This window comes from Rhipicephalus sanguineus, chromosome 1 (assembly GCF_013339695.2).
Source record: "Rhipicephalus sanguineus isolate Rsan-2018 chromosome 1, BIME_Rsan_1.4, whole genome shotgun sequence".
NCBI classification, from domain to species: Eukaryota; Metazoa; Arthropoda; class Arachnida; order Ixodida; family Ixodidae; genus Rhipicephalus; species Rhipicephalus sanguineus.
The window spans coordinates 64,682,102-64,699,835 of NC_051176.1; the positions used below are offsets into that span (position 1 = coordinate 64,682,102).

General features: G+C 50.5%; 1 protein-coding gene across 1 annotated transcript in view; it reads left to right on the top strand.

Moving 5' to 3' along the window:
* The window catches only part of LOC119392307 (uncharacterized), a 120,165-nt gene that overhangs the window by 27,896 nt on the left and 74,535 nt on the right, over positions 1-17,734 (top strand). The window contains exon 3 of the mRNA XM_037659677.2: positions 140-466. Within this exon, the coding sequence (XP_037515605.2) occupies positions 140-466 (327 nt within the window). The remainder of the gene's footprint in view (positions 1-139; positions 467-17,734) is intronic.

The following is a 17,734-nucleotide window of genomic DNA, read 5'->3' on the forward strand; positions in this document are numbered from 1 at the left end:
CACGTCAATCTTACAGTGCCATTTCTCGAAACTAAATAAACGGCCCTCCTCTTCTTAATAGAGTAGGTAACGAGATTAACGCATATTTGCGCTCCATGCTTACCTTATATCTGACCTTACGACTACGAACTTATTTTAGCTCCATCGCCTTACCTGGAGTGGGAAGCCTCGCTGGTGGTACGTAACGTCACAAGCACGTCTGTTCAACTCTCCTGGGCGATGACGACAGCGGATGACTCCGAGGATTCACTGCTGCTGGCCGGCTACTTCCTGACGGGAAAATCGGAACCGCACTCATTTCAGAACACTATACCTGGGCAACTGCTTTCGCACCATCTCCAATGGCTGAAGCCATGGACAGAGTATACTGTGATATTGAGGCCTTTCTATACTGAGACCGGGAGGCCGCACAGACAATACAAGGTTGGCAAAGCAGCTTCAGTGCAAGTCCAAACGCTTTCCTCCGGTAAGTGCTTTGAAAATAATCATCATTTGGAATTCGCGGAGTATGAAGGAGTGCTGACACAATATTCCGTACTCTTGATTCCGTTGCGTTAAATGAAGGCCTGGGATCTTAAAACCGAGGCAAAAATAATGACAAGTCTCAGAGCTGCCTAAATAATTTAATGCAGCTTTTGTACAGCCAGCTTAAGGATATACTGACGCCATGACGCAGAAGCTGGTCACGTGGGAGCAGTGCGACGTTTAGACATTCACTCGGTCGTCTTCAACGGTTCTCGAGTAAGCGTCAAAACGCCGTAACACCATGCTCCCGCTTGACCAGCTTTATCGTCGTAGCGTCTGAACACAGCGAATAACCTCTGGGAAATGAAACCGAAACTGGTTCTAGAAAACCTATTATCCTAAATTAGTTAACGTTCTCCGCAACTGCTAGCATTCTTTCTATAGCGGGTTTGAAGATCCCGCACATTCACTTAATGGAAAAATATCATACCACTACCTATTTAAAGTGTGTTCGTGACAGTGCGTAGCGCACCTTGGCGCTTGTCGTTTTGCTATTGTGCTTATTATTTCCTAAGTATACAGGAATAAAATAAGTCTTTCCAGTTATTGTACAGCTTGGCGCAAGCTTCATTTAGTGCAGGCGGCGCTCATATTTATTCATGAACAATTTATGATCCGACAGTCATAAACGAACAGCTATCTACAGCTACGTTCTTTAAAAAGTGAGCGCATGCTACAACAGGACCTTGTGACCGCAACCGGTATTCTTGATGGATCACTTTCGTGTACGTCGCTTTCAGTGGACTCTGGCAAACCAACACTCAGAACACCTGTCACTTTGGTCACGCCAGATGTGACACAAGCGTGAAATTATCCGAAAAGTGTTCCACCGAGAGTTCAGGATTGGTATAATGTATGAATTATCTTTGCTCGAATGCGTTTCTTTCTTATCCTTCACTGTTTCGGACCGGCCCATCCTGCATGTAGCATGTGTGAAACTAGCGCCGCTCGTATACAACAGACCAACCGCGAAAGGAATAGCACTGGGATAGTACATAAAATACATTATCCAGACCCAGACCAGCGGTTGTCTGTGTTCGGAAAAGTTGTACGAAGTGCTATCGCCTCCCGGGATACTGGAACACTAAACAGCGCTGACACAGAGCGCCTTCCTGTAGCTTCCCCTGCCCGTCTGTCCAACGCAATTTTGTTTCTTTGTGGCAAATGAAGCCGTATTCTGCTCTCCTATAAATCTTCGCTTGTATTCTTTGTGCAGTCCTCAAGTCATGCTCAAACACTGTATGACTGGGTCTCGATATGTTAAGCAAGGAGGAACAAAACGAAAGGCAGAAAGCAGTAATGTCAACTAGAAACATGTCCGGTTGGCTGCCCAACGCTGGGGTAAAGGGAAAGGGGATCAGAAAAATAGGAGAGCGAAGAGGTAAGGAAAGAAGGAAATGAGCATTGAATGCGCTGACGCGTACGTGCCGGTTGCGCTATACAATAGCCAAAGACGTTCACACAGCCCCGTAGTCCCCTTAAAAGGCACGAAAATGCTTTAACTGCCTCGTGTGCCGACGAGCGATGGGTGCGGTGCTTGAGCAGCATGTGCACGAAGAGCGGACGATAGTGCAATCGTCGCAACGCGTCAGAAAGTGTTCGTCTTTCAGAACCATATCGAGGGCAGTGGCATAGAAAATGGTCGATGTCTAGTTCGGAGCCGCAGACCTCGCACGCCGCACATTCGGTCACGCCAGGTAATGTCGTGTACGCCTTCGTGAAGTCAACCCCAAACCAAAGCCGACAAGGAAGCCAGGCTCCACGTCGACGAAGTGCGGATAGAGGTCAGAGTTCAGTGTAGGATTTATTTGGTGGAGTCTGGAACGTCTTATGCTTCGCGTGTTTCACTACACCAGACAAACTGCGTGCCAGATGACGAAGCTGCCTTGCAGCGTCTGTCCTTGAAAGAGGAATCGGAATGGTGTGCTCATAATTATGCGATGTGCGAGCCGCGTTGTCTGCGGAATCATTGCCACTGATACTGAAATGGCCAGGTAGCCACTGAAAAGTCAACTTCGGGGCTTTTATCTTTGACGTGGTGATGAAACTTCGCAATTTCGTACGTAAGCTGTTCGTGGCACCCGCGTCGGAGAACTGACTGCATGCACTACAGCGCACCGACTTCGAGTCGGAAAATACAACCTATTTACGCGGCCTCTCAGAATCGATGTACTCTAGGGCACTGCACAGAGAATTAAGTACTGCTACCGTAGACGTAGTGACATGCACATGAAACCTTGTGCCTCTGTGTTATTCCTCGTGCTGGTATGACCACCGCATAGCCAGAACTGGACGCCGTAGTCGAGCCATCCGTGTAGATGTGGGCGGAGTTACTGTAGGCTTCGTAGAAGAAGACTGGGCTCACTTGTTTTAGTGCAGGGGCAGGCAAATCTCTCTCCTTTCTTCTGCAGTCCTACAATTGTTAGGCGTATTGTTGAAGGTTAAAGCACCACGAAGAAAACACCGACTTGCCCACAGGCGCATACCCCGACGTCAACAATGCACAATGCTCACAGAGATTTGTACTAAATACGGGGTCTATCGGACGGAAGGAATACGAAAAGGAGAAGGCAGGGAGGTTAACCAGACAGCAGTCCGGTTGGCTACCCTACGCCGGGGGAAAGGGAAGGGGAGTAGAAAGATGGGAGAGACAGAGAGAGAGGGGGGAGCGAAAAAAAAAAGGAAATGATCAATAAATGCACTGACGCGTATGTGGCGGTGGCACTGTAAAAATAGTCACAAGCGCTCACAAGCGTTCACACAGGCCCGTAGTCCTTAAAAAGCACAAAAGTGCTTTAACTGCCTTGTGGGCCGACGAGCGATGGGGACGGTGCTCCAGAAGCATCTGCACGGAGAGCGGCCGATCGTCCAATCGTCGCATCGCATTAGAAAGAATTCGTCTTTCGGAGGCAAATCGAGGGCAGCGGCATAGCAGATGATCAATGTCTTCCTCAGTACTGCAGACCTCGCATGCCGCACTGTCGGTGATTCCAATTAATGTTGTGTATGCCTTCGTGAAGGCGACTCCCAACCAAAGCCGACAAAGAAGTGAAGCTTCACGTCGACGAAGTCCGGATGGAGGTCGGAGTTCCAGCGTAGGGTTTATTTGGTGGAATCTCGTACGTCGTATACTTGGCATGTTCCATTCCGCCAAACAGAGACTACGTGCCAGGTGACGAAGCTGCCTCGCAGCGTCTGTCCTGGAAAGAGGAATCGGAACGGTTGTCTCTTCTTGATGGGATGTGCGAGCAGCATTGTCTGCGGAAACATTGCCACTGATCCCGCAATGACCAGGTAGCCACTGAAAGTCAACCTCGTGGCCTTTTTCTTTGACGCGGTGATGAATCTTGAGAGTTTCGTACGTAAGCTGTTCATGGCATCCGCGTCGGAGAGGTGACCGCAGGCACTGTAACGCCGGTTTCGAGTCGGAGAAAACAGCCCATCTGCTCGGTTTCTCCGAATCGATGTACTCTAGGGCACAACGCAGAGCCGTAAGTTCTGCCGCCGTAGATGTAGTTACATGGGATATTTTGAGTCGTAGGGTTATTTCTCGTGCTGGTATCACCACCGCACCGCCGGAACTGGATGCCGTGGTCGACCCATCGGTGTAGATGTGTACGTGGTTACTGTAGGTTTCGTGCAAGAAAAGTAGGCTGAATTGTTTTAGTGCTGGGGTGGATAACGCTGATTTCTTCTGCAGCCCTGGAATTGTTAGGCGTACTTGTGGAAGGTACATGCGCCACGGAGGAAACACCGGCTTCTCCGCGGGCGCATACCCTGATGTGAACGATGCGCGATGGGCGTAGACAGTTGCGCTAAATGTCGTACGGGGCCTTTTCGCAGCGAGGCTTGCCAGGTGGTGGGAAGGATTCCTGACATATTGCCTGAGGTAAGTGCGCATGGTCTCAACGGTGATGTGCGTCGTGATCGAGTAGTCCTGAGCAATTGCAATGGTTTCAGCCGTTGAAGTGCAGCGTGGTAAACCAAGGCATATCCTAAGAGCCTGAGCTTGAATGCCTTGTATCGTACGAAGGTTAGTTTTGCAGGTATTGGCTATTGCAGGTAGGCTGTATCGCAGGAACCCGATAAATAATACCCGGTACAGCTGCAACATAGAGTGTATGGATACGCTCCAAGTTTTTCCTGCGAGGAACCTGAACAGGTGACAGATAGCGTTCAGCCGCTTTTTCACATAGTTTACGTGAGGAGTCCAAGACAGGTCTCTGTCGATTATGACTCCCAAGAAACTGTGACTCCTGCTGGATGACACACATTGGCCGTTAACTGATATGCCGTAAGCGGACATTGGCTTTCTGGTGAATGCCACGACTGCACACTTTTCACTTGCGATTTCGAGTCCTTGATTACGCAGGTAGCGAGATGTCACTGTAGCTGCCTTCTGAAGTTGAGCGCGAAGTTGAAGCCGCGTCACAGCTGACGACCATATACAGATGTCGTCAGCATAAATGGAAAGTCGTACGCTGCTTGGCTGGTTGTCGACTAGTTTAATCAGCGTCAGGTTGAACAAGGTCGGGCTTAGCACTCCTCCTTGAGGGACACCACGGCTGCCATAATAATCGGGTGTCGGTCCATTCTCTGTCTGCACGTGAAATGATCGCTTTTGCAAGTAGCTGTGCACCCACATATAGATCTTGCCACCAAGTCCTACCGCTTCTAACGCGCTTAGGATGGCTTCGTGGGTGACATTGTCGTAAGCCCCTTTAACGTCGAGAAACAAAGCAGCAGATAATCGTTTGCAGGCCTCCTGGTGTTGGACGTATGTCACCAAGTCAACCACATTGTCTATTGACGAGCGACCGCGTCTAAACCCGGCCATGGCATCTGGGTAGATATCGTAGTATTCTAAGTACCATTCTAGTCGCGTCAGGATCATCCTTTCCATTACCTTTCCCACACAACTAGCTAGCGCAATCGGGCGGTACGAGGTAATGTCCAAAGGCGACTTGCCAGTTTTGAGGAGTGGAATCAGACGACTTGATTTCCATTCCTGTGGAACCATACCAGTCTGCCAGGAGTCGTTGTATAGCAGCAATAGTACCTTCCGAGCTTGAGGCCCTAGGTGACAAAGAGCACGGTAGGTTATGCCGTCAGGTCCCGGCGCTGAAGAACGCCTGCACAAAGCCAGCGCAGCGTTTAGTTCTTCCATAGAAAACGGACACTCCATGCGGGGATCACGTGCAGCTAGTGGGCAGCCGGGTATTCCCATCCCCGTTTCTGCGGGATTTGCCTCGCCGGCAATCCTTCTACAGAAAGATTCTGCGACGTCCAACTCCGTACACTGTAGATGTAGTGCCACAGATTTAAACGGGTGGCGCTGACCAAGGGTTGTATGCAGACCACGAACAGTTCGCCATATAAGCGACAAAGGCTTTCGTGGATCCAGAGACTCACAAAAAGATACCCATCGGCGCGAAGCCAGCTTGTTCATGTGACGCTGTATCTTCTTTTGTGTGCGTCTAGCCAATCTCAAATCATATTTTGACTTTGTGCGTCTATATCTTCGTTCCGCACGGCGGCGAATTGCTCGAAGCTTCTCGAGTTCAATGTCAAAATCGGTGCGCGCTGAAGTCATCGAAAACGAGCGCGTGGTAGTCTGTAGTGCACTCTTCATTGCGTCCACTAGGTTGAAGGGTGAGCCGTCACAACAGTCCTCCAAGATTGACTTGTAATTTGGCCAGTCGGTGCACGTGATGGCTCTGGAGCACTTGGAGCTAGTCAGACCTTCAATCTTCAGATATGTTGGGATGTGGTCGCTACCCCGCGTTTCCAAATCCGAAAACCAGTGAACTCTTCTGGCGAACGAACGTGAAACGAAAGTAAGGTCCAGGCAACTACTGTACGCTGGTGCACGCAGATAAGTAGGACTTCCATCATTCGAGAGGCAAAGTTCGTATTCAGAGGCAAGGGACACCAATTGTCTCCCTCTAGTGTTCACCTTGGTGCTTCCCCATAAGTAATGGTGGGCATTGAAGTCGCCAGTTATCACCCACGGCTGGGGAGTCGATCTCAAAATTCCGCATAAGCGCTCGTAATCTAGACGAGCTGATGGAGATATGTAGGCTCCAAGAATTGTGAACGTGATCTTGTTCTTCTTCACTGTTAGACAAACGTATTGGTTTTCTTCGTCAGGTGGTACTGGGTGATGAACGTAAGTCAAATCGCGGCGTATAAACATAATAACCTTGCTGCATTCTCCGTGGGTGGAGGACATAAAGCATTCATATCCGGATAGTCTTATAGGAGCTGACAGGTTGGGCTCGCAAATCACAACGATGGGGAACTTGTTGGTGAATACATACTGTCTAAAGTCGGACATGCGAGGCTTAAGCCCTCTTGCGTTCCACTGAAAGACGGATGAATTCTTGACCTCCGCACGGAACGATAGCATCTCGCGGGCCATGGTTTTACCCTAGAGCTGCAAGCACCGGACTCAAAGTGTCCAGCACCTGCAGCGCGCTCTGCGCAGACGGAGTCTTAATGTTGCTCAAAAGAAGACGCATTGCGCTCATAAGTGACTGCAACATGACTATGACTTGTCGTCTTCAGTCGTCTTTGCATCATTGGCTCGTGAAGACATCGAGGGTGGCGGGATCCGATGTGACTCTGAATCAGGTTGCGCTCGTGAAAGTGAGGGCCACTCTTCACCAGGTGCGAGTGTTGACCCTGCCTTTGTTTTTGTTGTACCCGTCTTTGCAAAGTTTGGCGATCGGTGGCCAGTTGCTTTGACGGTAGATGGCGAGTCTCTATCGGCAGATGCGACGTTTCGTGATCTGTGACGATGCCGTCGTCGCCTGACAGTAGCAGCAGCCTCTCTGTGTGTTGAATTGTCGCGCACCATACGTTTGAGTACCGCACGCTCGTTCCGCACTCGTGGGCAATCCTTAGATGACGCTTCGTGAGCACCATGGCACTTGGGGCACTTTAACACAGTTGCCTGGCAGACGTCTTCTGAATGGGGTTCAGCACACCGCGGGCACACAACATTGTTGGTACAGACACCTTTTACATGTCCTATCTTGTAACATTTGTCTATCAGCAGCAAGGCTCGCAAGGTGGTGGGAAGGGCTCCTGGCATATTATCTGAGGTAAGTGCGCATCGTCTCAACGGTGAGGTGCGTCGTGAAGTCCTGCGAAATGGCAATGGTTTCAGGTGTTTAATCGCAGCGTGATAAGCCAAACCTGGGCTTGGATGCTTTCGATCGTACGCAGATTAGTTCTGCAGGTTTTGCGTATTGCAGGTAGGCTGTACCGCAGGAGCCCAATGAACAACATCCTGTACAGCTGTAACGTAGACTATGGGCGCTCCCCAAGTTTTTCCTGCAAGGAGCATAAACAAGTGGCAGACAGCAGTCCGCTGCTTTTTCGCGTAGCATGCGTGTGGAGCCCAAGACATGTCTCTGTCGATTATGGCTCCCAAAAAACTGCGACTCCTCCTCGATGACACAAATTACCCGTTAATTGATATGCCGTAAGCGGACATTGGCTTTCTGGTAAATGCCAAGACTGTACATTTTCGACATACGATCTCAAGTCATTTTTTGCATAGATAGCGCGATGTCACTGTGGCTGCCTTCTGAAGTCAACCGGGAAATCGAAGCCGTGTCACACCTGACGTGGTCTGTGTACAGATGTCGTCAGCGTAAATAGAAGGTCGTACGCTGCTTCGCTGGTTGTCGACTAGTCCAATGAGGGTGAACAACGCCGGGCTTTGCAGTCCGCCTCGAGGGACTCCTCTACTATCGTAATACACGGATGTCTGACCATTCTCTGTCTGGGCGTGCAATGATCTCTTCTTTTAGTAGCTGCGAACCCACATACAGATCTTGCCGCCAAGCCCTACTGCTTCTAATGCGCTGAGGATGGTTTCGTGAGTGACGTTGTCGTACGTCCCTTTAACCTATAGAAACAGAGCTGCAGATAATCGTTTACAGGCGTTCAGGCGTACTACGTATGTCACCAAGTCAACTACTTTGTCTTTTGACGATCGGCAGCGTGTGAACCCGGCCATAGCCTCTGGGTAGATTTCGTAGAATTCTAAGTACCATTCCAGACGTGTTGGAATCATTCTTTCCATTATTCTTCTCACACATCTTGCAAGCGCGATAGGGCGGTAGGAGAAAATGTCCAAAGGCGACTTGTCAGCTTTGAGAAGTGAAATCGGGCGACTTCCAGTCCAATATAACCGTACCAGTCTGCTGGGATTCGCTGAAAAGCAGCAGGAATGTCTTCCAAGCTTCATCTCCTGGATGGCACAGAGCGCGGTAGGTAATCCCGCCAGGACCAGGCGCTGAAGAATGCCTGCACAAAGCCAGCGCATTGTTTAGCTCTTCCATAGAAAATGAAGACTCCATGCGGCCATCACATGAGGATAGAGTGTAGTAGGGCACCACTATGCCCGTTCCTGCGGAATTAGCCTCCCTTGCATTTCTTCTGCAGAAAGATTATGTGACGTCAACCTCTATATATTGTAGATAAAGTTTCGGAGATTTAAACGGGTCGCGCTTACCAAAGGTTGTGCGAAGGCCATCAACAGTTCTGCGTATAAGTGACCAAGGCTTTCGCGAATCCACTCAGGGACTTGCAAAAAGACAGCCATCTTCGCGAAGCCAGCTTGTTCATGTGGCGCTGTACTTTCTTTTTGTGTACTTATAGCATATCTCAAATCGTTATTGTGCTTTGTGCGTTTACTTCTTCGTTCCGCAGGACGACGAATTGCTCGAAGCTTATCGAGTTCAATATCAAAATTGATGCGTGCGGAACTCTTCGAATACGTCGTAGTTTGTAGGGCAGTGTTCATTGCGTCCTATAGGTTGCAGGGCGAGCCGTCACAACACTGTTCCTTGATTAACTTGTATTTTTGGCAACCGGTGCATTGGACGGCTCTGGAAGATTTGGAACTAGTCAAACCTGCAAACTTCAGGTAAGCTGGAATGTGGCCACTACCCCGCGTATCCAAATCCGAAAACCAGTGCACTGTCCAGGCGAACGAACGTGAAGCGAAATTAAGGTCCTCGCAACTACGGTACGCTGAGCCCCGCAGATAAGCACTGTACGCCACGGGACTATGTTGTGCGGAAGAGCAGGTGCACGTGCGATCATCATTCGAGAGGAAAAGTCCGCATTCAGAGGCAAAGGACACCTACTGACTACCTCATGTTGACCTCGGAGCTTCCCCATAAGTAATGTTGGGCATTGAAGTACCCAGTTATCACCCACTGTTGGGGAGTCGATGTCAAATTTCCGCGCAAGCGCTTGCGATCTGAACGAGATAAGTAGGTTCGAACAATTGTGAGCGTGATCTTGTTTTTCTTCACTGTTAGTCAAACATATTGGTTTTCTTCGTCAGGTGACACTGGGCGATGAACATAAGTCGCGGCGTATGAGCACAATAACCTTGCTGCACTCTCCGTGGGTGGGGGAGATAAAGCATTCATATCCGCGCAACCTTAATGGAAACCAACAGATAATGAGCCAAGGAAGGTATAGGGGACGTTGATTGCACTGTTTTAAGTGTGTTGTAATTATGATATAGACGTGAAGAACGTAAAGCGGACGAAAAGGTAACTTGCCGCCGGCAAGGACCGAAGCTGCCACCTTCGGATAACGCCCGAATGCTCTACCAATTGAGCTACGGTGGCGGTCGTCCCCTCATCCACTTTATCGGGTATTTATGTGCATGCAAACTTGGCAGTGTTAGTCAGCACCGCTCGTACCATTGACGACGTGTGTGGAACACTCTTTAACCAGGTAGAGTCACGTAGCTCGTGATCTTTCTTTTACGAGTGGACAGCTGACCAATAAGCCCTCGCATACTACCTGAAGGCATCATATCTGCCCGAACGAGACCCTCGATATTGTTACGGGGAGACGACAGAAGAAGGCTGTATTTACAGTATTGACACAATCACAGAGATAGGGGTGACAACCAAGATGGCAAAAGTAGCAACGAACACGTCCTCCTCCTCTTCGTCTTCTAGGTAAGCGGCACATAACATTACCCGCCGGCGGTGAAAGCACCGACTCGGGGCGCCCAGGCAAAGACGGTCGCGAGGATGGTCACTATACACACGCGTCGGTGGGTTCCGGTAGGTGATAGGGCTTCAGACGGACAACGTGAACAATGTCGGTGCGGGGCCGAGTCGACGAGGACGAAGACGATGGCTCGATTTCATACGTCACGTCGGTCACTTGGCGACATACACGGTATGGTCCGGTGTACGGGAAGATGAGCTTTTCAGAAAGCCCAACACGTCGTGCTGGAGACCAAAGGAGGACAAGAGATCCGGGAAGAAAGTGGGCGCTTCTGTGACGGCGATCGTAGCGAGATTTTTGGCCCGCTTGCGATTCGGTTAACCGAACGCGCGCAACTTGACGTGCATGGTCGGCGCGGGCAATAGCTTCTTGAGCGTACTCAGTAGGTGGGTACATGGAAGGCGGCATCATCGTGTCCAAAGGAAACACTGGATGTCGGCCGAATAAGAGAAAGAAAGGCGAATAACCAGCCGTCTCGTGCTGGGACGTGTTATACGCAAACTTCTTTTTAAGAAGGCATGTGAGGGGCTGCGCAATCGCTGCAAAATCTTTAACAAAGCGGCGAAAATACGAGCATAGGCCAAAAAGATGAGCGAACGTCCTTGGAAGCACGTGGAGTGGGGAAGTTCATAACGGCGCGTATTTTTGCAGGGTCAGGCCGTATACCCGCAGCGTCAACAAGATGGCCAAGCACGGTGATCTCGCGGCGGCCACAGCGGCATTTTGAAGAGTTCAGCTGAAGACCTGCTGTGCGAAAGACTTGCAAAATAGCCGACGAGCGCTGTAAGTGGCTTGAGAAGGTAGGTGAGAAAACGACGACATCGTCCAGGTAACAAAGGCATGTGGACCATTTGGAACCCCGAAGTAGGGAGTCCATCATGCGCTCAAATGTTGCGGACGCGTTGCACAGCGCAAAGGGCATGACTTTAAACTGGTAGAGCCCATCCGGTGTAATAAAGGCCGTCTTCTCCCTATCATTTTCATCGACAGCAATTTGCCAATAGCCTGAGCGAAGGTCTATGGAAGAAAAGTACCGTGCGCCATGAAGAGAATCAAGGGCGTCGTCTATTCGCGGCAAAGGGTAGACGTCTTTCTTGGTGTTCTCGTTAAGGTGGCGATAGTCGACGCAGAACCAACAGGTATTGTCTTTCTTCTTTACAAGAACCACAGAGGATGGCCAAGGACTCGAAGATGGCTCGATGATGTCCTTAGCGAGCATCTTGTCGGCTTCCGTTTGAATGACGCCGCGCTCGGTAGCAGAAACGCGGTAAGGACGGCGATGAATGGGTCTTGCGTCCCCGGTATCAATACAGTGGGTGACCAGAGATGTTTGGCCAAGCTGCGGCGAAGCGAAATCGAAAACGTCGCGGTATGACGCCAACAAAAGGCGGGGTTCTTTGCTTTGAGAAGGGGAAAGGTCCGGGGCAATCATGTCGTCGAGCGGGTCATCAAGTGTTGCACTAGCAGCCGGGCTTCCTGAAGCCAGTTGTGGAGTATCAATGGTCAGGGCCACAGGGTTGTGTGAGTCTAAAGACGATATAGTGGCCAGCGTGATACCTTCGGGAAGCAACTGTGTGCAACGTCCAAAGTTGAGGACAGGTAGGCATGCTCGGTTCGCAGAAACAGTCACAAGGGAGTGAGGCAGAGCTACACGGCGCGCCAGGAGAACGTCCAAGGAAGGGGTAATCAGGTAGTCGCCATCACGTACAGGAGGGTCTGGGGTAAACGAGACGTAAGTAGCTGTACCTAGGCGCAAGCGAACTAACTGGACAGCACATAAACATGGTGGCGACGCGATGGTGTGATCAGGCATAGCAGGAAGCTCTAACTGTAAAAGGCCAGAAGAACAGTCGATAAGGGCAGAATGCGTGCTCAGAAAGTCGTGGCCGAGAATGAGGTCATGGGGACACTCGTCCAGAACAGCAAAGAGAACTGAGGTCTTGTGGTCATCGAAGCTCACACGCGCAGTACACATTCCAAGAACACGAGGTGTACCGCCATCGGCTACACGAACAACAGGTGATGAAGCGGGCGTAAGAACCTTGCAGAGACGGCGAGAAAGGTGAGCGCTCATTACTGATAATTGGGCGCCAGTGTCGATGAGCGCCGAAACCGGTACGCCATCGACTTCTACGTCCAAAAGGTTTTGTCGGATAGCCAGGGTCAACAGAGGATTTCCGGGTCGGTAGGCCAATGCAGCATCACCTCCGGGAGCTGCACTGGTCAGTTTTCCGAGGAGGGACGGCGAGGATACGGCGAAGGTGAGCGACGGGGCAAAGGTGACCGAGAACGTCGCTGGTTCCGCGGGGACGGCAAGCGGTCGTAACCTGGGGCCGAGGTTCGGGCGTTAAGGTGGGTAGGGTCCTCGCGGGCGTAAAAAGGTGAGGATCGAGTGTCCTCTGGACGGTACGCTGCACGAGGAGACGATGGCCTACGATGGCGACAATGGCGAGAAATGTGGCCTACCCCGTTGCAGTTGAAGCAGATAGGCCTGTCATCTCGTGTGCGCCACTCGTTCGGATCACGGAACCTGGAATAGGTCGGTTGTGGGCGGTAGGATGGAACAGTGCTGACCGCGGGACGACTGAGGGCACATATGGGCTGGATGCCTGCGTCTGCCAGTTCTTCGCGCACGACGGCCTGGATCAACGATACTGTCGGGCGGGTTTCTTCGTAAGAACGGGCCTGCGGTGCGGATGGGAATGCTGCCTCGATCTCTCGCCGCACAAGGCGCAGGAAGTTTTCGGTACTGGGCGGCGGCTGGAGCTGGGTGCCTTCGCACGACGACGTGGCGGCGGTGTTAGGGAGTCGAACAAAATTCTGCGTGACTCGACGACTCTTCGCTTCTTCAAAGCGTCGGCACTCCCTGATGATGTCGTCCATGGTGGAGCAGTCCTTGTATTCTAGTAAGTGAAAAGCGTCATCGGCGATGCCTTTGAGAATGTGGCTGACTTTGTCAGCTTCGGGCATTTGGTCGTGAACTTGCCGGCACAAGGCTAGGGCATCTTGGATGTACACCATGTACGGCTCCGTCGAGGTTTGTGCACGGCACGAAAGTTCTTTCTGGGCGGCGCGTTGTCGTGCAATAGGCTTTCCGAAAAGGTCTTTCATTTTTTGTTTGCACAAATCCCAGCTGGTCAGCACCTCCTCGTGCGTGTCGAACCACACACTGGCCGTTCCCCTGAGGTAGTAACTGACGTTTGCCAGCATCAAAGTGGGATCCCACCGGCTGGTCTTGCTGGCGCGCTCGTAGTCGGCCAGCCACTTTTCGACGTGCACGTCGTCAGTTCCGCAGAAGGTACCAAGGTCTCGGAGATGGGTCACAACGACGTGGCTGGGTTCAGTTAGCGTAGTGGGGCCAGGATCAACGGGCCTGCCTGTCGACATGGTGGATTGCCCAAGAAGACGCCCGCTGCGAAGTTCCGTGGTGTGCTTCGGATGTACCCCGCGCCTCCACCAAAGATGTTACGGGGAGACGACAGAAGGCTGTATTTACAGTATTGACACAATCACAGAGATAGGGGTGACAACCAAGATGGCGAAAGCAGCAACGAACACGTCCTCCTCCTGTTCGTCTTCTAGGTAAGCGGCACATAACAATATGAATGAATCAATGAAACAAGGAAACGAGCCCTTAAAATTCCCTTTTTCATTCATTCATATCCGGACAGTCTGATGAGAGGTGACAGGTTGGGCTCGCAACCCACCACAATGGAGAAGTGGTTCGTGAATACGTGCGCGACATAAGCCCTCTGGCGTTCCACTGAAAGAGAGATGTATTCTTGATTTCCTCTCGGGCAACGATCACATCTCGTGGGCGATGGTTTTACCCTAGAGCTTCAAGCACCGAATCGAAGGTGTCCAGGATCTGCAGCGCGCTCTGCGCATACAAGATCTTCATGTTGCTCAGGAGAATGCGCATTACGCTCATAAGCGACTGGAACTTGATTATGACTTGGCGATCTTCAGTCATCGTCGCCTCAGGGGATCGGGAGCTCATTGAGGTCAGCGGGATTCGATGTGACTCTGAAGCAGGTTGCGCTCGTGGAGTCGAGGGCCACTCTTCAGGATTGGCGAGTGCTGTGCCTGCTTTTTTTTTTTTCGCTGTGTGCGTCTTCTCAGAGCTTGGCGTTAGTTAGATGGCCAGTTGCTTTGACGTAAGATGGCGTATCTCTATCAGCAGATGCGACTTTTTGTGATGCTCTTCTGTGACGCTACCGTCGTCGCCTGGGAGTACCAATCCAACAATCAATCAATCAATCAATCATTCAATCAATCAATCAATCAATCAATCAATCAATTGTGTTTGGCATTCATTGCAGGAAGATAATGAACACGAGGACAAGAACAAAAAATTGGGCAGATCCCACGTACTGTGGGAATCGATGTTATGCGAAGCATGCGCGGGATGGTGACTGTGGCGTAATTTTTCACATTGAGCGAAACGTTACACAATGACGTTAGAGAAATGTGGAAGTGGTGTACGTACACTGATATGTTGAAGAGTCGCATATGTATTATATAACCAGTTGTTTACAGTTGCGTAACGATGCCAACAGCAACATGGGTGTTACCAACACCAGACGCGGTAAGCTTATATGTAGCGCTTATATTCTTCAATACTGGATAGCGCGAATCCGAACAAGAGAAAGAAGGAACACAGATGCAATGGACAGGCGTTACTCGCAACTAAGCTTCATTCAGGAAAGTTTCCCTAGATATATACACAGCCCAGAGGCACGCCCCGGCGCACTGCACGGGCGTTACAGTCACAGTTGCAGTTGTTGCAACTGTGACTCAGTTGCAGTTGGGATGTGTAGGAGGGATTCTTGGCAGTTCTTGAACAAGGTCATCATCACCGTGATCAGTGAACACCAGCAGCTGGACCGGACTTGTTAATGGGATCCGTTCGTGATCGCGGCTACGAGGGGTCTAAGTGTAGTGAATTGCGACATATAGTACAACTGGTGGAAATCCTGGATGCCTCGTACGATGAAATAATCTATGATGCCTCCTGTCCTGGACATGGCAGCCCTGTCCACATCCAAGCCGTCTTTCACGCAGTATAAGGACCAGGCATTGTTGGGTCTTGATAAATCAATGTTGAAGTCACCGGTAATGACGAGAGGCCTGGTTCTCTCGGCAGATTTATTGTAGGATGCATTGACCCCGGATTCTGCGTAATCCACGTGGACGAGTGGATGGTAGTTGAGCGTCGCCCAGGGTTGTTGTGCACTCAGCTTCTTCACTTTCCATGCGTCTGCCGCGGGGGTGTAGCGGTTACGGTGCTCGGCTGCTGACCTGAAGGTCGCAGGTTCGATCTCGGCTGCGGCGGTCGAATTTTGATGGAGGCAAAATGCTAGATTCCCGTGTACTGTGGGATCTCGGTGCACGTTTAAGAATACAAGATGGTTACAATTGCCGGAGCCCTTCGCTACAGCGTCTATCATGATCATATCGTGGTTTTGGGACATAAACCCTCCCAATTATTATTATTAATAATTTCCTTGCGTGCCACTGTGCGTGTGTGTTCGCAGTTACTGTGTTGGTTGAGACTGTGTATCACCTGTGGTACATACCCGCATAACATGATTTCTGGTACGCGGGTATGTGCCACACGTGGCTGAGAGAAAGGGTTTCATGACGTACGCGACAGGTATTTTGCCTTATTCATGTCATGACCAGTGAATCGTGTTCGTCATAAACTGATCCTTTGCACTGATCCCCTGCTACGCCAATTTTGGAATATTACAAGTTATTGAGACGACCAGGAGAGCGCCCAGACGTAGGCGGCTAGATAGATAGATAGATAGATAGATAGATAGATAGATAGATAGATAGATAGATAGATAGATAGATAGATAGATAGATAGATAGATAGATAGATAGATAGATAGATAGATAGATAGATAGATAGATAGATAGATAGAAACGGCCATAGTGCATGTGGTTCGCTAAGAAATGCTTCGCATTTAAAAGCTGCTATCTAGCAGCTTGACAAAGATCCTTGCCCCAATTATTGACAACCAAAAAACAACTTACCATGTATCTAAACATCTCTAGTGCTACAGTTCTACTAAACATTTCTGGTTCTCATATCTAGCAGAGTAGTTAACAAAAGCAAAGATATACAGCGAAATTAATACATGACAATTATGAAGTACATGGTTTGCACCCTCTCTGTGTGCTGAATCGTTCAGTACCATAAGTTTAAGTACCGCGCACTCATTCCGCACTCGCGGGCAACCCTTCGATGAAACCTCATGAGGACCATGGAAGTTTGGGCACTTTGACACAGCTTCGCGGCAGGTTTCTACTGAATGCGATTCAGCACATCGTGGGCACACATTTCCCACGTAAAGGAATAAACCGGAGGGGGCTCCGAAGGTAATTCAACTGGCTACCGTCGTCCGGTGTATATCACTCTCTACGTGGTGTCAGAAGTGGGATGCGGTTGATCATGATACCGGCTAGGCAGCGTCGCTATTCGAATTCGACAGCGCTCAAGTGTCGCGTGTGCTAAAGCGTCGGTCCCAGCGCCAAGCCATGAACGGCTAAGGCTAACACGACTTCAACCACGGTAACCTAGCCTACTAGTCCAACGCAGCCGCTCCGCCACACTCGGCAGGACTCGCGCAGCTGCGCCCACCGCCCCCGTTTGGCTTTCAAAATCTCGGGTCCTGGCTTACATGGCTTCTGCAATATGAAGATTACTCCTACGCCAAGGGATCATGTTGTGCGGAACAGCGGGTGCATGTGCGATCCATGTTCTACTCCATGGACCGTCAAGCATGAGTCATGAACTTTATGAGCCTGCGCGTTTGCATCACCGCATTCAAGAGCCCGGTGAGTCAGCAGACGTTTTTTTCGCCGCTATGCGTACTATGGTGAAATGCTGCAACTACAGCTCAGGTGAGGTAGAAGAAATGCCTGATCGGGACCGTTTCATTGTTGGTTTGCACAATCGGAAGTTACCGAAGCAGCTTTGCCGCAACCCCACGTTAAACAAAGATAGAAGAAGCGCTTACTTATTCTCCCCAAGATGAAGACGCCGAGTGGGAACGCCAACAACGTTTGCGGGAAGATGGACATCAGCTGGTCGTTGACGCCGCGCGTGTTCGTCGACCAAAGGAAGAACCCGCCGTGGTAGTCTAGT